This window comes from Pseudorca crassidens, chromosome 17, assembly GCF_039906515.1.
Source record: "Pseudorca crassidens isolate mPseCra1 chromosome 17, mPseCra1.hap1, whole genome shotgun sequence".
Lineage (NCBI taxonomy): Eukaryota > Metazoa > Chordata > Mammalia > Artiodactyla > Delphinidae > Pseudorca > Pseudorca crassidens.
The window spans coordinates 1,498,169-1,519,614 of NC_090312.1; the positions used below are offsets into that span (position 1 = coordinate 1,498,169).

Genomic DNA, 21,446 nt, shown 5'->3' on the forward strand with positions numbered 1-21,446 from the left:
ACCCCATCCCCACTCCTGCTCTCCCCTGCTCTGTTCGGCTTTCCGTCGGCCTGTGCACCTCAGCTCTGCCCCTGCAGTAGGTGGGATCTGCCCTCGCCGGCTCTGACTCTCCCAGTCCGGTCCCTTCCTGCGGGGCCTTTGGCAGGGACCCCGTCTCCCTGGGCTGCGCGGTGCCCAGGTTCCTCCTGGCTCCCCTCCCTTTAACGTCCTCCTGCCCTCCGTGAGGTTCCAGAAGCACTTGTTGCCTCGTGCAGAGGGAGGCGCTCCCACGCCCACATCCTTCTCTTGACGTCGCCTCTGCCTCCTGCTCTCTGCCCAGGCCTCAGTTCCATGCCCGTCACCAGGCCTGCTGGCACACCACGACCCTTGCCTGCCAGCTGGGCTCCTTCCGGCTCTTCCCCCTCCAGGTCTCAGGGGCTCCTGTGCTCCCACTGCCAGGCCAGCTTTGGGGCCTTTGGAACATCCCCCTTGGTAACACAGCTGCTGAGCTTTGGTCTTGGGGCTCTCCCCAGGGGCCCCGGAAGGGGCGTGAACCTACAGGGTAGGCGGGACTGAAGGGGAGCTGGGGAGGGGGCGCTGGCGAGCCCCCCAGAGGAGGCAGCACCACCCAGGAGTACCAGCGCAGGCCCAGCGTCCGAGGCGAGCTTTAATGGCTGTGCACCCAGGTGCGGGCCACAGCGAGCCAGCATCACCAGATGAACATGGGCTTGCCGTCGTCGTGCGCCAGCTGGCTGAGGCAGGACAGCAGCAGCAGCGCATCGGCGAGCATGCTGGGGTGCACGGTCTCCGCCAGCACGCGCTGCAGGAAATCCACAGTGTAGGAGACGCCCTTGGACGCGGCCAGCTCGGGCCGCTCCCGCAGGATGCCATAGGCGTTCACCAGCTGCTCGGTCAGTGCCGGGTGCACCCGCCCGTCGTAGCCCAGGCTCTGCAGCCGGTTCATGATGCTCGTGTAGCGCTGTGTGAGTGTCTGGCACAGCTCCTCGTCCAGCTTGTGGTCGCTGGGGTTCAGGGAGGCCTGAGGGGACAGCAGCCGTCAGGGACCCTCTGGCCCCACCGCAGCACATAAGCAGGCAGGCAGGTGAGGGGCGACGGAGGCCGGGGGGTGTGGTTGTGGGGGGATCCAGATCCGAGGGGTTGTCCTAAGGGGGGTGTCCTGGAGGCGCTGAGAGAGGCGTCTGTGGGCTTCAGGGCGAGGGGAGCCCTGTGGGCTGCGCCTGAGCAGAGAGGTTCCAGAGGCCCCATCACCTGCTCCATCCACCGCCAGGGGTTCGGACTGAGCGGGGGCCACAGGAGCTGGGGACAGAGAGCATGGCTGGGGGTGATGAAAGACGAGGGGGCGTCCCAAAGCCCCCAGGGTTGCCTCCTGGGTCCCGCCCCGCTTCCTCTCAGCCTTTCCTCCGGGCCCCCCGTCCCAGCGCCCCGTGGCCTGCACACCCCCTGCGGGCGTCCCTTCCCACCCTCATGCTGCACCGATGACCCCAGGCCCAGAGCCAGGGCCCTGAGTCCCAGCGCTGGGGGTCTGCTGCCACCGGGTGCCGCTCCCAGCGCCTGGACCCCGGGTCTGCTGCCACCGGGTGCTGGCTCCTAGCGCCTGGACCCGGGGTCTGCCAGCAACCGGGTTCTTTGCCTCCATCTTCATCACCTGTGACCGCCCTGCCGGGCTGAGCTGCGTCCCGCAGCATCACCCCCCTGCCCCGTCCCTCCCTCCACTGCCTTCTGGGGCCTCAGCCGTCTCTGCTGTAGCCATTTGAAGTTCTTCATAATTTTGAACAAGGAGCCCTGTGTTTTTGTGTGCACTGGGTCCTGCAAATTAGGTATCTGTCACTGGTACCACTGCCCCCAGGCCTGCAGAACGAAGGTCTGAAGTGTACGTAGTGGGACAGGGTCTTTCCCCGCTAGAGCCCCCCTGCACTTTCCACTGCTCCAACTTCCAGGGCCAGGGCGGACCGGCAAGGCCCGGATCTGGCCCTGCTCACCCTCTTCCCGCAGGTCCCCAGACGTCCACCAGGCTGGCTCCCAACCTGCTAGGAATGCCGGGACAGTCTGCTCAGGCACTGCCTTCTCCAGGAAGGCCTCCCTGTCCGCTCCCTGGATGGTCACGTGAGCAGAGCACCAGGCTGATGCCTGGGCTCAGCCCAGGGGCCCCCAGAGCCCTAGGCTCGCACCTCTGCTGCCTGGTGACACTAGGACGGGCCTGGCTTCCTGACCTGGGCGCCTGAATCTTCTTCCATTTGCCTGTTTCCAGGCCCCGGGGGGACAGACGGCAGGAGCTCAGCCGGCATCTGTGGGTGAGCAAGCGGACCTGCGGCTGCTCACACCGGGGCGACCGGGGAGCAAGCCGGTGGATGGCGTTCAGCCTCGGCCCCTGCGGGGGCATCGAGAGCCGTCACCTGCTCACCCCCGGCCGTGGCTGGGCTGCTGCTGTGTGCCAGGCTGGGCACACGGAGCTTAAGACACGAGCAGGAGTCCGACGGGGGCACGTTTACGCTGAGAGACGAGGCCAGGGCTGCCCCTAGGAGGTGACCCCTTGAGAGTGGAGGGCGACAAGGGGGAGTGGGTGGGGAAGAGTAGGACAAGCACCCCGACAGCACGGGGGCAGCGGGTGTGGGTCCCCGCCCCCAGTCCCCTCAGGCTTCCCCTGAGAAGCTGCGGGCCTGAGCAGAGCACGGGGCTGGAGGTGGCGGGCGAGCGGAGTGCCTGTCCTAAGGGCTCGGAGACGCCTGGTGGGCTTTATGGTTTTAAGAGATCGTGCTGACCACTGGCAGGGGCTGGGCGGAAGCTGGCGAGAGAGGGTGAAGGGTTCTGTCCATCCATCCTCACTCTGCAGATCTCCGAGCCCTCCCAGTTCAGGTGTGAGCAAAAGGCCCTCAGAGTTTACAGTGAGGACACGGCCCGGTAGAGGGATGGTACTGCGAGCGCTGCCACTGGGATGGGGTCCTGGAGGGAGAGGTCGCTGAAGCGAGGCCTGAAGGACAAGGACAGTGGAGGGAAGAAGTTTCCAGGCTGGGGAGCAGCATGCATGGCACGGAAGGTGCCAGGACGCCGGGTGCAGAGCAGGGCCCCCGGGGAGAGTCGGGTTCGACGGCGGCCACCACGCTGAGTGTGAGCCTCGCGTTCCCTGCTGGGACTGCAGGAAACACTGCACCGCCTGACAGCGCTGCTGTGAGGACAAAGGAAACGTCTCTGGGGGCATCAAGCACAGCACCCGGGCCAGTCAGCTCTGCTGCACGGGGGTCACGTCTACAGGCGTAGGAGTAGAGAAGGAGGGGCGCCCAGGGCGGTGAAGTTGGCCCCGGTGAGCCCGGGTCTGGGTGGGGAGAAGAACGAGAGGCAGAGCTCCTGACGGCTCTTCTTGTTGACTGAAGGCCTCGGAGGGAGATAGTGAGCTCCCCGAGGGCAGAGACTGTGTCTGGCGCCCGCTTGGCATATTCTGAACGCTTGCCGCTAGCCAGGCCTGAACAGGTGGAGCGGCAAGCTAGCTGTGGACCAGCTAAGGTGACAGCAGTTTGGACCACGGGGTAGGAGCGGAGGAGAGAATGTAGCTGTGGAGGTGGACGTGGAGACAATCAGAGTGGAGGGGAAGAATCTCTACGGGGCGAAGCCGCAGGGCCTGGCACTGGAGGGGATACGTGGGGGGCGGGGGCGCGGGGAGGCACATAGACTCACACCTGCGAGACCCAGCACGCGTGCTCATCACGCAGTCTTTCCGTCCTGGACCACACACAGCACCGACCATGCGCTCAGTGAGGGGAAATGGCAGCAAATACCAGAGAATCCGCGTGGTGCGGCCCTCATTCTCCAAACGCAGGGCAGGCGTGTTAGAAGCCAACACTCACGGGCAGCCAGACGCCCCTCAGATGGTGGTCCCGACGGACTCAGGGGTTAGAGAGGAGATGCAAGGCAGTTCGTGAGATAGTCAGACCTGAACAGCCACACACCACCCCTCTAGCCTGCAGGGCTGCAGCCAGAGTGCCACCAGTCAGGCTGGAGCCTTGGCGGACATAGCCGGGGCTGCCAGGAGACCGTCGCTTCTCCCCACCAGCCTTGAACAGCGGAAGCCTCCCGCTCTGCCTGGACCCTAGAACAGGGTCCACTCTGGCTGGGGTTCCCTGGTACCGGTTGTTGAGGATTTTGAATATCTCCCTGACCAGAAGGAACTTCCTTGTCCTAAATGCAGTTATTTAAAAACAAAAGAGATGTAAAATAAAATGATTTAAGAGCTCAACCCAAGAAAGGAAAATAAAGCAAAGCTAACGGAAGGAGAAGGGAGGAAATAATAATGAGAAGTGAGGAAACACAATCTGAAGAAGGCTCAATAGAGAGGATGAGCAAAGTCCACACCCTCCACTGAACAGGGCAGCGCCTCCCCCTTCTTCTAGGTAATGAAATGCCCAGCTGAGACCACCACGTGTCCCACCATCCTGCAGGGGGACCTGATGTCACTAAGTCCGAGCCAAGGGGAGGAGCCTGGGACTTCGAGCACCACCCCCAGGCCGAGTCCCGGGACGCGGGGACCCTGGGGACCCTGACGTGTGCGAGGGGCTGGTCAGCAGGGCCCCACAACCCTGTGGAGAGATAAACCTCTGGCTATTAAGCCATGTATTCCTGTCACAGAAACTTGGCACGATCTCTAAAAATGTAGCGAAGCTGCAGAACTCATGAACAGCAACAGAGCCTCCCAGGGCATCTAGAAACACCAGGGACGCAGTGTGGTTTATGAGCAGAGTATCTCCTCATGTGTATCAATATGTTAACAGAAAAGGGCGGGGGAAGAAGACTGTGTGGTCATCTCAGTGAGAGAGAGAAACAGCATTCTAAAAGTTCAGTATTTGTTCATGAGTAAGAAAAAAACCAAGCACTCTGGACAAAGGAGGAAGAGGGAACTTCTTCACCTGGTGAGGCAGATGCTGAATGTGGCTCACTGGCTTCTGTCCTGGTGCATTCTAGCACCTTCCTGAACTCTAAGAGGCGGGACGCTAAACATCACCTATTCCAGACTCCCCTGTGGCTCAGGTACCCCTCTGACCTGGGTTTCCGCCCAGCAAGTACAGGTGCGTGGACCTCGTCTCCTGGAGGAGACAGTGCAGGCAGGGGCTGGGCTCTCTGGAGAGCGCACTGGCTGTGGCACTGGTTCTTCGGGGCAGCCGTACCAAACTGCAGGCATCCGACTAGGCGTGTGCGTGCTGTTCCCGGGGCAGCAACGACGATGGCGTGTTCACTCCCTTGCCGTCTGGCATTTTTACTGGCTGTGTAGCAGGCAAGCCCAATTTGGTGTCCTTCCTGGAGCCTGTCTGAACACCTAAACATTTATAATAAACCCCTTTCTGCCTATATCAGCTAGTGTGGATTCTGTTGTGTGCAACCGAGGACTCTGACTGATTTGTCGAAAGAAGATCTGGCAAAAAGCCTGGAACACACATCGCACTTAACCAGAAGACTAGAAGTGTGTGTTTGTAATCACGTCAGAGACAAGATGAGGTAGCCTTATGATCTGCTTTTAAAACGTGCTGTATGGGACTTCCCTGGTGGTCCAGTGGGTAAGATTCTGAGCTCCCAATGCAGGGGGCCCAGGTTCAATCCCTGGCCGGGGAACTAGATGCCACATGCATGCCGCAACTGAGTTCGAATGCCACAACTAAGAAGTCCACATGCCGCAACTAAGAAGTCCACATGCCGCAACTAAGACCCAGCGCGGCCAAAACAAAAAAAAATTTTTTTGAGTGCTATATGATATGATTGTCTACAGAGGAAAGCCAAAATGATATACAGACTATCAAAACTAGCGAGGGGGTTTGGCAAGGTAGCTAAATAACAAATCAGTACACAGAAATCAAAAATGTTCTGAGCAGGCCAATGCATTGGCCTGGAGAGCATCCCGGGGGGACCACGGGCAGGACCGAGGTACCACCCTCAGTCACCCTCACACTGATGCAGCTGGACTCAGGGTCTCCTAGGACAAGGGCGCAGAAAGGAAGAGAGCCAGAGCATCTCCCATGGAGCAGATCTTTGTGTTTGGGTAGAAGAACTGACAGTAATGAGCACTGGGACAACTTTCAGTTGAGCTTAAGAGACAGCATAACTGTCTGCGAACTTACACAAAAGTACATAGCCACGTTCTATGGAAAAAGTCAACGAGTCCTCATTGAATATCGGGTTCCATTACAGTGTTCAGCGTTAAAGCTCTACGGCGTTCGGGAAGCAAAGGACCCCAGTGGGCCGACACCAGGTTTCGCCTGGTTTGGTGAATCAGGTAGAATTTAGGGCTTCTAGCAACCGCCAACATTGGAGGTCAATGTGCAGAGAGATAAACAAGATGTCTTGATGAAGGGAAGTGAAAGCCTGGGCAAAGTGGAATTAAATGCAGATGGAAATCAACGAATAATCCAGCCAAGTAGGCAGGATGGCTCGAGACCAGGAAGCATCTTTATGATCCTCAGGTGGGACCAGAGCTCAGTCAACCTACAGAAGGCCAGCCAGGGGCTATCCTGAAGACAGCTTCCGTGCGGGTGGGCTGCAGTGGAGCGCTTCCTGGGAACAAGGGCAGCAAGTGTATGATCCTGCAGCTCTGCTCATGGCTGGATGGAAGGCGCATGGGGCCGGAGGCTGTGGAATTGGTGACGGTGGCCGATGGGCAGAATGACCAGGTGAGTGTTGTGGTGAGAACCACCACCCAGAGGCTGCCTAGGTGGAGCCTGAAGCACAGGCTCAGGGGCACCAAGCTCCTCGACGTCCTTAAATACCAAACAAATTGCCTTACGTGCGTTCTGCTTCCTTTTCTTGCCTCTTCTCTAAAGAGTTGCCGTTTAGTGCCGTGACTTAAGTTCTCCGGCATAAGCGGCACCTCGCAGGCAAGGTGGAGAGCGACGTGGAAGCGGAGGACCTGCACGCACACACCCTCCTGGAGGGTCCACCTTATCCTCCGCATAAACAGCAGTTTCAAACAACCAGAAACCTCTCTCCATAGCTTGATGTCTAACTTCTATGTGGGCAACTAGACTTTCACTTATGATTAAGTGTAGTCTTTGCCAGCTAGATATCAGATGCAGCATTTTAGAGACATAAATATTGTGCTTCTCCCGCGTCATCTGCCAAGTTTTAAACAGCCGCTGCCGGGCTGCACTCATGGCACAGCCGTGGTGGCGGTGGTCCAGGGTAGGAGTCAAGGCTCGTCAAACCCAGCATGGCCAAAGCTGGCCCCGCCGACACAAGCAACACAGGGATAGCCAACATGGCAAAGATGGGAAACTTCCCCAGTTCAACCTATAAACCAATGAAAAACTAAAAATTTGATCTAGGTTTTTCTTGGAAATTGCCAGACTGATCCTAAAATTCATCTTGAAGAGCGAAGGGCCAAGAGGAGCTACGACGATCTGGAAGGAGAGATGCCCAGGCTCCCTTGGCCTCCCAGGATTAGGACCTGTCACCTGGGCAGGGCCAGACCTGCAAACCTGGAGCCCACACTTGTGGGACTGGGAGAGGGGACCGAGGCGGGGCTGGCAGCTCCAGCCTTAAATGGGACTCGAAGAGTACAAACAATGAAGGAGAACGTGGGACTTCCCTGGTGGTCCAGTGGCTAAGACTCTGCGCTTCCACTGCAGGGGACGCGGGTTCCATCCCTGGTCGGGAAACTAAGATTCTGCATGCCACGTGGCACGGCCAAAAAAAAAAAGGAAAAGGTGGATAAAAAACGTGGATTATTTTGGTCTCATTAAAATTACAAACCTAACCAAAGGACACCTTAACAAAAGGAGAAGGCAAGCTCAAACCGGGACACAGATGAGCCCACTGTCACTGAACGTGATTCCTGCCCACTCACAGACCCAGAGCCACAGCCCATCCACGGATAAGGACGGCCAGAGAGGTAGAGGCCGGGAGCACCGAGGGCTACTTCGCGAGGGAAGAGTAAACGGCTGAAGGGCCGCGGCGCCGACGCCCGCCCCCTGCCCAACCCCTGCCCCACCCCCGCTCCACCCGAGTGGGCGTGTCGGTGGGGAAGGGCGCGCACCGGCTCATCCTGCCCCGGCGCAGCCCAAGCCCCCGACGGCTCCCACTCCAACGTGCCTCCTACACGTGGTGGCGAGGAGACGCGCCCAAGCGTGTTTGGGAAACATCGTCCTCTGTGTCCCTCAGTGGGAGCGGGCTCAGTGGAGGGCATGCTGGGAATACGGAACGAGCCCGGCCTGAAGACCCTGGCCACCAGGCCGCCAGCTGCTCAGAGGCTCTGAGAACTGCCTCCCCTGCACCCCCCAGTGACACTTGAGGACTTGGACAGGGCGAGGGAGAGACATAAGGCGGCAGCTCTGCCAGTCTGGGGAGGGCCCGTGGGAGCGGGGTCTGGCAGACCCGAGGCCATGGCAGTGGCAAAGTGGGAGCTCACAGGCCTGACAGTGCTGGGGCCCCTCTGCTGCTCTGCCCTCTGGGAAGGCCGCCCGGGTGGCTGGGACCACACACTCCTGCTGCCAGATGCCGCGGACACCTGCTGGCCACTTGGACTGAGTGCGGTGTATCCTCCATCCCAGGGTGCCCGCAGATTCTGATGCGCTCTGCCTAGCCGGAGTGCAGGGGCCCCCGGAAGGCCGTCCCCAGCCCTGCAGGTGGCGGGGTAGGCCCTCAGGCGGTGAGCGGCAGGTAGGCACAACACACCTGAATGATCTTCTCCGGAATGTTGGAGACCGTGAAGCCGTAGAGCCGGACACGCTCGGGGAAGATGCTGGACAGGATCCTGCGGTCCAGCTGGAAGGCGATCTCCCCCACCAGCCTCTCCCAGGCCAGCTGCTTCGACTCTGGGGACAACAAGGGGTGGAGGGAGTGGTCAGTGACCGTGGTCAGCAGCCCAGGGGGGTGCCTGGGAGGTCTCCTAGGGCAGCCGAGGAGACCCCAGACCCGTGCTGACGTCGGGAGCTGTCAGGGAACTTGCCAGTCTTCCGGTGGGCTAGCTTCCGCTCCAACTGCAGGTTGCTCTTCCGAGACGGCTCTGCCACGCGTGGACCTCGGGTGTCGTTGACTGAAGCCGGTGAGGACGAGGCTCGAGGCGGGGAGTGGGGGTTGTGTGCAGGGGAGTGGAGGGTGGGCGAGAGCCGGGTCGGGGAGCGGTGCGTGCGGGCAAAGGGGTGCGGGGTGCTTGAGGGCCTATAGCTGGTGGCAGCTTGGGGAGCGGGAGTGAGGGCAGAGGCGAGGATGGTGATGTTGTAGGAGGTGGCCGAGGCAGGGACAGAGGCAGAGACCGCTTGTCCCTGGGGGCCACCAGGCTGTGTCCGGGCGTCTGGGGTGCCGTAGGAGAAGGCTGTCGCGGGGCTGGGTGTGCCCATGGGACCGACGGGCGTGGAGGTCTGCATGGGCGCACCCACAGACGTCATGCTGAGGGGCTCAGGCTCCTGGGCGGGCTGGGGGTGCTCAGCGGAGGGCGGGGCTAGCGACGTGGGGGAGGGGCAGAAAGGAGAGGAGGAGGGTTAGAGCGAGGCAGGGCCAGGGCCTACCAGCCTGGCAGGGGCCCCGCCCCCTGGGCCCCCGCTGCCCCTCCCCCTGCACCAGTTACCTTCTGCGGTGGCAGCAGGCCCCCCACCCGCTGAGGGATGGGGTCCAGAGGGGCATCCTTGCAGCGGCTCTGCCAGCCACACCCTTGGGGCCTCCAACAGCACCAGACTGCTCACGGGATTGGCCGGAAGGTTCTGAGAGACACCTAGGGGGGCAGCCGTGGAGGTGAGCAGGGGGCTGCTCAGAGAGAGGGCCACCGAACCTGTTACAGCGTCCATAAGGGGGCTGCTCTGAGGCACAGCTCGGGGGCCTGTCAGGGGGCTGCTGGGAGTCAGGGGGCCAGTCGAGGGCAGGCCCAGGGAGCTGGCCGGTGTGTCCGCCAGGGGCACTGCCACGGGGCTGGCCAGGTGGTCGCTCAGGGGGCCAGTCAGGAGGCTGGAGAGTGGGCTGCTCTGTGAGATGGGCCCCAGGCCGGGCAGCAGCGTGTTGAGAGGGCCCATCCGGGCGCTCACGACGGGGCCTGCCGCGGGGCTGGGCTGCGGGCTGTCTAGCGTGTCGGCCAGGGGCACCAGAGCCGCCATCCCTTCTTCCACGACGGGTTCGTTTGCTGCTGCCGGGGCCGGGGGCGGGAAGACACCTGGGGGACACAGAGAAAGCACTGAGACCCCAGGCTCTCTCCCCACTGGGGCAGGGCCTGCACCAAGATGCCCATGTGCCTCTGATGAGCTGACCAACTCTCTCTGAGCCTCACCTCTAAGCGGGCATCTGTGGGGCTGCTCAGTGGATCCCACGCGAGGGTCTGGCCCCTCATCCCTGTGCTCCGAGGGAGCCTGGTCCCTCCCAGGATCACCTCTGTAAACGCCGGCCCCCCAGCCACCAGGACCTTCCACGCTGCCTGTCCCTCAGACAGGCCCACTGCCTTGAGCCGCTGACCCCTCACAGAGGAGAGGAGGGTCTGAACACGTAGGTTGCCAAGTGGACCCCTCTGTTCCCAGGTGGTGGGGGAGTGGGCCCGGGCCTCCTGACTGCTGTCCTCTTGGGGACGGCCAAGCCTCACCACGTGGGGGACCCTCAGGGAGGCCAGAGCTCAAAGCTGCTGGGAGCCTCCCGTGGAGCCCAGGGTGTGCCTGGCCCGTACAGGGCCCCCGCCTGCCTGTCGCCGGGGATGCAGGCAGAGGAGGGGGTGTTGCTTCTCCCCTGCGTGGGGCCTGGGAGCCCGTTTGCCCTTGGGTTCCTGAGGAGACTGCCCTCGGATGACTGAGTGACCGCTGTTTGGGGGAGAAGGCCCCTAGGGAGGGTGCAGGAAAGGTTTCTGTGAGTGTGCAGTTTGATTGAAAACTTCCACATTAAAAAAAAAAAAGCAGTACATGCTTACTATAGGAAAAGAATGGAAATACAGAAAAGTCAGAAAAGATGAAAACCACTGGTGGTCCTGTTATCCCACCGTCCATCATATAGCAAAGCTCCGCGAAGGCTTGAAGACTTTCTCCACGTGTTTATGTCGCTCAGGGGCTGGCGAACCCCTCTGTAAAGAGCTGGTGAAAAGAGCTCCAGCTCTCCTGGCCATCCGGCCTCTATTGCAGCCGCTCAGCTCTGCTGTCACGGCTCCGAAACAGCCACAGACAACACGGAAACAAATACACGTGGAAGCTTGGCGACAAAACGTTACTTGTGGGTGCCGATATTAGAATTTCATGGACTCAGTGCATGTCGTGAACCAGCAGACTCCTTTGGGTTTTCCCTCAGCTCTTTAAAAAGGTAAAGTCCATTCCTAGCTCCCAGGCCACGCACACGTGTGTGGTGACTGCGTACGTGGCCCGTGTCCTTATGTGCCCCGCCTCTTCCTACTGGGCCTGCACCACGGCTACCTTCAGCATCATCGTTCCTGGAAAACAGCGCTTATCGTGGCTGCGGTGGTGCCCGGCTTGTGCACGTGCCATTGTTTATTGAGCCTGTTTCGGCTGTTGGGAGAATCAATTGTCTCCAGTTTTCCCAGTGACAAAAATTCTACTATATAAATCTTTATTATTTTTCTCCCCGAAAACAGACATTTGAGAGGTTCTTAACGCACACTGCTAAGTCTATCCACTTTCAGACCCCTCAGAAACATCTGACATTCCCTGAGAAGTCCGGGACTTGTTACACTGATGCCGCCCTGCACAATGTGTGCCAGGATGTCCTGCCGTTTATTTTTGTTTTAAGTTTTGTTATTTTTTCCCAAACAAATAACTTAAATTTTCAGAATCAAATCAACCAGTCTTTTATGATTTCTTGCTTTGGCTTTTTTGGATTTTTGCTTTAGGATTGAAGAGACAGTGAAGCTTGTGGCCCAAAGGGAAGTATCCCACGGAGAGGAACGGCGTGAGGGAAGGAGCAGGCGGTGCGGCAGAGACGGGTGACGGGGCACGGAGACCCGAGTCAGGGCGTTTGTCCTTCCCAGCCTGTCTCCTCTTGGGGGAGCCTAGGGTCCGGATGACATGGGAAAGGACCACTCGGGCAGCGTCTTCAGGACTTGGGAGAGAAGACGGTGCCTGCGCGGCCAGGTCCTCATGGTCTCTGAGACCCAGGGGATCTGGTTTCCATCTCACTGATGTCCCCACCTCCACTGGTGTCCTCTGTGTCCCTCGCAGATGTCCCTGGGCGTTGTACCAACTCAGCATCTCAGTCCATTTTCTCCTTCTCCATCCCTGCACCCAAACACTGATCGAGGGGCCGGTGACCCCGCGTCGCAGAACCCAGCGCACGCTTCACGGGGCTCTTCTCGCAGGTGGCGAGTGGTGTCCACGCGGCGGGACGTTCCTCCCTGTTGAAATCCCGTCTTGGTTTGGCATCCAGGTTCCCGGTCACCCGGCTTCCTCCAGGTGCTTCTGGGCCCACATCCTCTGCCCCCGGGGGCAGCCCCAAGGCCCACCTAGAGTCTGCTTCCCCGCAGGAGCTGATGCAGCTCGGACGCTCTGGACCAGCGCAGGCTGCTTACTCTTGGGCTGGACTCTGACTCACATCCCAGTGGCCTGACCCCCTTCTTCCCAGGGTTCTGCTGGGGACTCTGCCGCCCTGGCGTGCCGGCCGCCGACGTCTTCGCTCTTTCAGTGGCTCAGGCCTCAAATGGTGCAGCCTCAACACTTCTCTTTCAGGAGCCCCGAGCATCCCATCTGTCTGCAACACCTTCAAGTACGTATATCCAGAATCCAGCACGTGTGCTCCTCCCAACTCCGGTCCATACCAACACTACCCTGCCTGGATTATTGCAGGAGCCCCCTGGCTTGCTACCTGTTTCTGGCCTCTCCCTTCACACATCAGCCAGACTGTTCCAGTTAAAATGCCCACCAGCTAGCTCACTGTCTCATTCTGAGTGCTAGGCAGTTCAGTGTCCCCCGTGACCTGGCTCGTCCTCTCTCTGACTTTCTTCTCCTCCTGGTCTCTCCCTGGCACCTTCTTCTTCAGCCCCTCGGGCCTCCTTGCTGTTCCTCAAATGCTCCGGCACGCTCTTGCCTCTGTCTTTGTGTTGCTGTTCCCTCTGCCTGGAACGCTTTTCCCGTGTGCACAGCTGGCCACGTACTTCCACCCGTCCTTTCAGTTGTTACCTCTTCAATGAGCTCTTCCATCCCAAATCACCAGTTTCCTTCACCCAACCCGTTCCTTCCCCTTCCTCTGGACTATGTCCTCCTTAGCACTTATCTCTCTCCAAGATATTCTCCATTGACTTATTGGTTTTTCCTATTTCCCTCGATTAGAATGGAAGCTCCGTGAGGGCAGGGCTTTGTCTGTTTGCTCCTGTTTCCCAGTGCCTAGAACAGTACTTGGGCCACAGAAAGTGTTCAATAAATATGAAGAACATGATGTATATATGAGCACAGATAAAACTTGATGATTAAAAAAGGTCAGTGTAGGATTATCCACGGGCCTAGCCGCTCCGCGGCATGTGGGATCTTCCCGGACCGGGGCACGAACCCGTGTCTCCTGCATCAGCAGGACTCAACCACTGCACCACCAGGGAAGCCATGTCCATGGATTTTTGACCCATTAGGGTCACCGATGAGAATCTCAGGAGCAGCCTGTTGAAATCTCTGGCTGGGAGATGGGGACATTTGAAAGCACAGAGTCCCAACCACTGGACCTCCAGGGAATTCTCATGAACAGGAGTGCTCGGAGCCAACAGGAGCCCCAGGTCGAGCCTCGGTTTAAGAGATTTCAGTCCTATAGCTTTGTATTGTAATGCAAAATGTGCAAGTTTGTTTTAACCTTATAATTTATATTTTGCTGATTTATATTTACGAGTTGAAATGTTCCTAGGCACTTTACTACATACAGTATTAGAAACTTAAAGAGAACTTAGATTCACTGCATCTATATAGGGTTTTTTTTAGCTTTTTAAAATAATTAATTAATTAATTTTTTGGCTGCTTTGAGTCTTCGTTGCCGCGCGCGGGCTTTAGCTAGTTGCAGTGAGTGGGGGCCACTCTTCCGTGCGGTGGCTTCTCTTGTGGAGCATGGGCTCTAGGCGCACGGGCTTAGTCGCTCCGCGGCATGTGCAATCTTTCCGGACCAGGGCTCGAACCTGCGTCCCCTGCACTGGCAGGTGGATTCTTAACCACTGCACCACCAGGGAAGCCCTATGTTTATTTTATACATAAGAATTATTTGGGTCCAGGAAGGTTTGTTTGTTACATCGGACTATTGAAGCTAAAAAGAAAAGCAAATGTCTTAGATCTACAAATGCAGTTTACAATGTTTTAACCGTTTAAGCGAACTTGTGATTTCCTCCCCCAGCCTGCTCCTCACAGGGGCAGCTCTATCCTTCCCGCCGAGGCCGAGGGCGGGACTCTGGAGGGGCCCCACTCTGGTCTCCCGCCCCTCGTCGCGTCGGTCAGGACGTGCGCCACACTGTCCTGCACTCGGCCGCGCCCTCGCGCCTTTTCCCTGGTCGGCCCTCGGGCTCCGGGCTGCAGAGCCTCCCCATCGGTCCCTCCCGGGCCTGCCCACCACCCGTGGCCTCTCCGGCCTCGGAACCCTCCCTCCGCGAGGACGTCGGCCCCGCGAGGACCAGGCCGGGCCCACACCCGGGCAAGGGCGGCCCGGCCACCGAGACCCCCCGGTCCACGCGGGGACGAAGCCGGGGGTCAGTCAATGTGGCGGGCGTCAAAGCCGGCGGTCGGAGGGGGCGGGGCGCCAGGGAGGGCCCTGACGGGACGGAGCCCGAGCGTAGGGGCGGGGCCAGAGTTGCGGCGCCGCTCAAGGGGCGGAGCTAGCGTAACGGGGCTGCCCTGAGGGGCGGGGCCTGAGGGTCTGGGCGGGAAGGTGTTGCTGGAGGCCGGACTCGAGGAGGCGAGACGGGTGAGCAAAGGCCGCTAGAGCCCAGGGTTCCAAGAGGTCTGGGGCGGCGGCAGGTGAGAAAGAGAGGGGGGATGGCGACAGGTCCTGAGGAGGGGACTGGCCCTGAGAAGGGGGCGGGTTCTGAGGGGGGACAAGGGTCTTAAAAGAAGGGCAGGGCGGGATGGGGTCCTGAGGGGAGAGGGCTGTGAGGGCGTGGGTTCTGAGGGTGCACAGGGGTCCCAAAAGGAAGGTGGGTCTTGAGGGGGGATGGGGTCCCCAGGGGGCTGGGTTCTGAGGGGGGACAAGGCTCCTAAGAGGAAGGCAATCCTGAGGGAGGGCTGGGGTCCCACGAGTGATGGATCCGGGGGCTTAGGGTCAATCCCTGGGGTGGGGGTGGGGCGGGGGTAGGGTTGGGTCCGGGGTGGGAGGTTGGGACTTGGGGGAGGACGGTTCCTGAGGGGAGGAGGGAGGCCCTGCCGGGGTAACAGGCCCCGGTAGGATTGGGGGGAGGGGAGGGAGGCTGTGAGGAGCAGGGCTGCTCAAAGCCCTTCGGGAAAGAGGAAGAAGGCTGCTCCCCGCCTAAGGAAGCAAGAGAAGACAGAGGGGCAGCAGGGTGGGGGCCTGGGAGGAGGGGGGAGGGGGAGGCGCCCAGCAGGAAGGGCAGCAGACGCCCTCCTGCCCCCCTGCTGGCAGCCTCCCCGCCCGACCCCTCGGGGGGAGGAGCCGGCGCGCGGGCCGCCCCCGCGGTGGGGGCTTGAGCCCTCGGCGCAGCCCTCACTTCCGCTCTGCGCCCACTGCCCCGACGCCCCGCGCACCTTCCGTCTGCGAGACGTCGGGCCCGAGAGAGCCCCTGAGCCCTCAGTCCCCATGCGTCTTCCGTCTGCGAGACGTCGGGCCCGAGAGAGTCCCTGAGCCCTGCCCCGACGCCCCGCGCACCTTCCGTCTGCGAGACGTCGGGCCCGAGAGAGCCCCTGAGCCCTGCCCCGACGCCCCGCGCACCTTCCGTCTGCGAGACGTCGGGCCCGAGAGAGCCCCTGAGCCCTGCCCCGACGCCCCGCGCACCTTCCGTCTGCGAGACGTCGGGCCCGAGAGAGCCCCTGAGCCCTGCCCCGACGCCCCGCGCACCTTCCGTCTGCGAGACGTCTGGCCGAGAGAGCCCCTGAGCCCTCAGTCCCCATGCGTCTTCCGTCTGCGAGACGTCGGGCCCGAGAGAGCCCCTGAGCCCTGCCCCGACGCCCCGCGCACCTTCCGTCTGCGAGACGTCGGGCCCGAGAGAGCCCCTGAGCCCTGCCCCGACGCCCCGCGCACCTTCCGTCTGCGAGACGTCGGGCCCGAGAGAGCCCCTGAGCCCTGCCCCGACGCCCCGCGCACCTTCCGTCTGCGAGACGTCGGGCCCGAGAGAGCCCCTGAGCCCTGCCCCGACGCCCCGCGCATCTTCCGTCTGCGAGACGTCGGGCCCGAGAGAGCCCCTGAGCCCTCAGTCCCCATGCATCCTGGCTCCGCCTTCCCCTGCCATGTTCGCAAGGCCAGCGCCTGAACCGCATGGCCTTTCTTCCCCGTGAAATTAATGCAGCCAACAGCGATGGTTACTGATTTCCCGCCGCGCAGGCGACCCCCTCTGCCCACGGAGGCGTGCCTTCTGCCCTGGCTGCCGGCCTCTCTAGGTCTCTGGGACGCTGGCCTCTTCCGTGTCATGTGCCAGCCCAGCTGGCGTCCACTCCCTTCCGTGGTGGGCCCAGGCTGTCGCTGACCGGCCCTTATGGCCACCTGCCTGCCTTCCGCATGTCTGTCCGCACCCCCGCCAGCCCAGTGCTGCTGGAGGCGGCTGGTGGCTGCTGCCTGCGAAGCCCACACATGCCGGCACCGTTTGCGCCCGTTACACACCTCCCGGTTCCCCTCTCACTTCCTCCTGCCATTTTCACTTTATTTCAGACTTTCCCCATCTTTTTCTCTCCACCCTGACTGTCAGAGAATGACATTTTTTCCAGAGAAAATTGAAGCCACGGTTCCGGAGTTCTGCAGCTTCCCACCTGGTGTTCTCACCCACCCTTCCTCCTTCCTTTCCCCGGCAGTGGACGGATGCTCTTCCTTCAGTCAAGGCAGCCTCTGCTCTGTAAAGCATTCCTTTTCTCTTTCGTATCTCCCCTTTCCATAGAAATAAACTCAGGTCTCTGCCATCAGGAAAAGCAGCTCTAGATGCCATGCCCTTCTCCAGCTGGCGCCCCTCCAAGCCCTACTTCATGAACGTAGTGTCAACCGTCTATTCTCTCCGTTTTCTCCCGCACTCTCCACCTCACTCCTGGGCCTTTCCTGCTCACAGTGCGGTTGAAGCTGCTCTAGCTGAGGTTCCCAACGCAGGTCATTAGCACCTTTCTTGCTCCACCTCTCAGGCAGCCTTTATTCCGCTGACACTCTGTCCCCTTCGAAGCTGTCTCGGCTTCTGTGACATTACACTTTTGAGGTGTCCCTTGTCTCTCTGAGTGCCCCTTTGCCAGCTTCTCTACCTGTCTTGACTCAGGACTTGTCCCCAGTCTCTCCTCACTGTTCCTCTCTCTTTCCAGATCGTCTCACCCCTCCTGCGGCTTCAGTTATCAGTGACTCTTCCATCTTTTCTCTCTAGCCCTGACCTCTCCTTTGAGCCTCAGGCTCACACCTCCGCTGCCTCCTGGGTGCTCCAGGTGGATGTCGTGAGAACGTCTTAGAGTCAGTTTGTCCAAAGTGCAACTTATTCTCTTCCTCCAAGACTGAATTTCCTTCTCCCAAGTTCCCCCTGGCCGAGAGCACAAATGGAGGCTTACATATGATATGTCAGTTAAAAGTTATCAGTCAAGCTAACGACTGTTAAATTATGTTCTATCTGCTTACCTGACAAATAAACCTTTGTAACAACCTGGAAGGTTTGATTTTAGGACTCCTGTACTCCCTGGAGTTCTGTGCCAGAATGTGGTGGCTTGGGGAGAGCTGGCCCCTGGGCAGCTTCTGTGTGAACGCCCCTAACTTCTCTGCCCATTCTTCTGTCTCACCCTGCCCCATACCTCCTCTCCAGCCCCAGGGCTGTCACACACTAACGATTTCAAACCTCAAGCTTCAGTCCTGGCTTCTCTCCTTGGTCTCTAGACTCCGGTGGTCAATTCTGAGTGGAGAGGGATGGGGCAGGGGGCTGAGGGTGCGGGGGGCGGGGGGATGGAGGGGAGGGGGGAAGCTGAGGGTGGGTGCCGTATTGGGTCCAGTGGGGCAGCACCTTTGGATTCCAGGGCTGGGAAATTCTCAGTCTGTGGAGCTGCTTGGAAGTTCACCTGAGGGGAGGAGTGTGTGGGTGGGCAGGGACTCCTGCCATCAGGTGAATGGGGCTGGTGCCTAGTTTTGTTCTTTTATCGTGGTTGCCCTATGTCCTCGCCCTCCCCTCACCCGGTGTTTGTTGCTATCTCCGCCCTTCTCTCCACGATTTCCCGAGACCCCAGCACAGAGTCTCTCCTCTCGGGTGCAGTCTCACCCTTCCCTCCCCGCTTTTCTTGAACCCAGGCCCCTTGCAGTTACCCTGGTGTTGAGGAGGGTCGGTCGCTGCCTCGCCCAGCCTGCTGCTGAACCCGCTGATGCCCAGGCCACCCGCCTGCATCTTGATCGCCGACTTGAGCTCGTGATTCTCCCGAAGGAGCCGCACCAGCTTCTTCAGTTCCTCATTTTCCCGCACCAGCCTCTCGATCTGATGGCGAAGCCCCTCGTAATTGGTGAGTAGAGACATGCCCCAGGGCAGCGGGAAGGGTGCGGCTGTCAGCAGGGCGCTGCACCTGGAGGCTGCCCAGGGCCCGGGGCCTCACCCGGGCTGGAAGAGGGCACTAGAGTTTGCAAGTTGCAAGGCTGGCCCATGGGCCTGGGTATTGTGAGGTCAGAGGCTGCACCTCCTCCAGGCCTCTCTGCTCTACCAGGCTCAGCTCTCCGTGCCTCCAGGCCTGAGCGCAGGCCCTGCTTCAGCCTGGAACATTCCCACCCCTTCTCTGTCCAGCCGTCTTTCCTCTGTGGAGCTTCCCAGCAGCCACCCTCTAGGCTTCCCCGCAGGCGTGTCCTCCATCACAGCACTTACCTGGCTCTGTGCAGTTAGCTCTTTAGCGCTGTTTCACTCACTTCACATCCAGGGCAAGGACTGCGACTCGCCAGCATCCAGCAAAGGGCCGAGTGCCGTGCAGGTAGGTAACCAGTGAACATCTGCTGAATGAAGACTCATCACCTGCCTTCCTGGAGAGGGTGCCCTTCCCTTGGGATCTTGGGCGCACCTGGATTTAGCTGTCAGCCTCCTCCTGGGGACTAACATGTTGGACAGCGGGACACTGGGCTATGCTTTCTTCTGACGCCAGGTGCTGAGAGCCTTTCCCTGGCTGCTGGCCCAGGGGCTCCCTCGTCTAAGCAGTCGGCTCCCTATAGCTTGGAGTTTCCATTTCTGATGACTCAGGTTCCCCTATTCCAAATTCCCCAGCGGTGCCCCCTCTGTGCCCACTATTCTCTGGCTTCTTGAATTTTCCTGACTATAGTCCTTCAAGAACCCAAGACTGCATTCCCCATCAGGTTCCAAGAACTCACATCTCTGAGTCCTTATCGCACTCCCCCTTTTTAGAGCCGTCTACACAGAGAAATTTGCAGGCCTGACCTTGGGAGTTGTGTGAGGCCACGTCCTTGTGACCTCCACTGGCTTTGCGGGCATCTGCTCTTGAACAGGAGAGGGTGGTGACGTCCTGGTATAAGACAGACGGCACGCTCCTGGCAGGAGGGTGAGGGTGAGGATGGAGTCGAAGATCAGCCAGGGCTGGGGCCAGTCTGAGTGGAGCGTTCTACCTGGACCTCACAATGGGGGGCCTGCCCTCACCTTCCTCTGACGCCCCAGACTGTAATCCTGGCTGAATCACTCTGGCCCTGGGGACCAGGGCTGAGATTTCTTCAGTGGAAGAGATCCCCTCTGCACACCCTCAGCTCTTCACAGAATGTCTCTGCTGGGTTTTCCTCCAGCATGTGAAAATAAGCCTGTCACGGCTCTCAATCGTCTTACCGCGCTGTTGGCCTCTCCGTGGGTCGCTGCCCTCCTTGCCATCTGTGATGGCTACATTTTCTGTGTCAGCTTGGCTGGGCTATGGTGCTGCCCAGGTATTTGGTCAAACGCTAGCCTAGTCATTGCTCTGAAGGTTGACTTTAAGTAAAGCAGATTATTCTCAGTCACGTGGGTGGTCTTTATACAATCATTTGAAAGCCTTAAGAATAGAAAACTGACGTTTTCCGGGGAAGAAGGAATTGTGCCTCAACGCTGTCCTAGAAATTCTGCCTGAGTTTCTGGTCTCCTGGTCTGCTCCACAGACTTCGGACGTGCTATTTCCCACGATTGTGTGAGCCAGTTCCTTAAAATAAACCTCTCAATATACAAGAACGCTGACTGATACACCATCTGTATTTCCCATGTACCAGTGCTGCGTTCCTCCAAAAATATATATACTGAGCACCAACTGTATGGCAGGCGTTGTGCTAGGAACTGGGGGTTCTGTGCTAGGAACTGGGGGTTCGATCCTAGTCATAATCAGGCATTGTCCCTGCCGTATCGGCCGTATGAAGTACAGTGGGGAGCAGCGGAGAATCGAACAATCACACGTAAATGTCGAATTACCAGCGTGATGAATGCTGAGCGTGGTGCCGGGAGAGGGTGCGGCGGGTAGGGTAGACCCAGTCGGCTCGGGGCAGCCTCCCCTGAGGAAGTGATGATTGAGGTGACACGAAGGAGGAGTCTCTGGGAGAAGAGCTTCCAACCGGAAGTACAGCCCGTGCAGAGGCCCCAGGGCAGTGTGCCGCCGAAGGAACGAGGGGGTCGGGCGCGGAGGACAGAGGGCCCAGGCTGTGATGGGGCCCCGGGGGGCGGGGGCAGGGGCGGGGCGCGGAGGACAGAGGGCCCAGGCTGTGATGGGGCCCCGGGGGCGGGGCGCGGAGGACAGAGGGCCCAGGCTGTGATGGGGCCCCGGGGGCGGGGGCGGGGCGCGGAGGACAGAGGGCCCAGGCTGTGATGGGGCCCCGGGGGCGGGGCGGGGCGGGGGCGGGGCGCGGAGGACAGAGGGCCCAGGCTGTGATGGGGTCTGGCGGCCGCAGGGCTTACATTCATCTTCATCCTAAAGGCCTTGGGAAGCCCTTGAAGGCTTTGAGAAGGGCACGTGGGAATGGATTGGAGAGAAAGAGCCGCTGAATGGAGCGCAGTAAGGAGGCCGCCACAGTCACGCAAGCAAGCGGCGCGGGTGCCTTGGACGCAGTGGTGCGGGGGAGGGAAGTTCAGCGGGTACCCGGCGGCCTGGTCTTGGGCACGGGCGTGAGCAGGGACAGCCTCACAGCTGCTGGGGGCCCCGCCCAGCAGGGAGCAAGACCGAGTTTAGAGCAAAGACCCTGAGTCAGGTTTGGATGCGCTGCTGAGAGCGGGTGCCGTGAAGCCTCTGAGGAGTGAATTCAGGGAAGCAGTGGTTACCGCTCGGGTCCCAGGGCAGAGCCCGCTGCGTGGACTGGCAAGATACCACTTGGGGTCATCAGCTTCTAGACGGCACATGCAGCCACAGCGGTGGGTGAGGTCACCCAGCAATCAGTAAGTCATGAAAGACAATAGGCTTTAGGCCTCCTGGGCCTTGAAGAGCAGGACAAGC

General features: G+C 60.0%; 1 protein-coding gene and 1 long non-coding RNA gene across 2 annotated transcripts; one reads left to right on the forward strand and one right to left on the reverse strand.

The window, feature by feature from the left end:
- Positions 1–688: 688 nt before the first annotated feature.
- Positions 689–18,533, reverse strand: SPATC1 (spermatogenesis and centriole associated 1). The gene is made up of 5 exons (XM_067712609.1): positions 18,322–18,533; positions 9,539–10,114; positions 8,897–9,412; positions 8,647–8,786; positions 689–1,018 (listed from the first exon to the last, which is right to left on the reverse strand). Exons 1-5 carry the CDS (start codon positions 18,530–18,532, stop codon positions 689–691), a joined length of 1,773 nt encoding a protein of 590 aa, XP_067568710.1. The 5' UTR covers position 18,533.
- Positions 14,771–20,189, forward strand: LOC137210596 (uncharacterized). Its single transcript, XR_010936629.1, has 3 exons — positions 14,771–14,864; positions 18,313–18,518; positions 18,924–20,189. It is a non-coding gene; the product is annotated as an uncharacterized lncRNA (long non-coding RNA).
- The last annotated feature ends 1,257 nt before the right edge of the window (positions 20,190–21,446 follow it).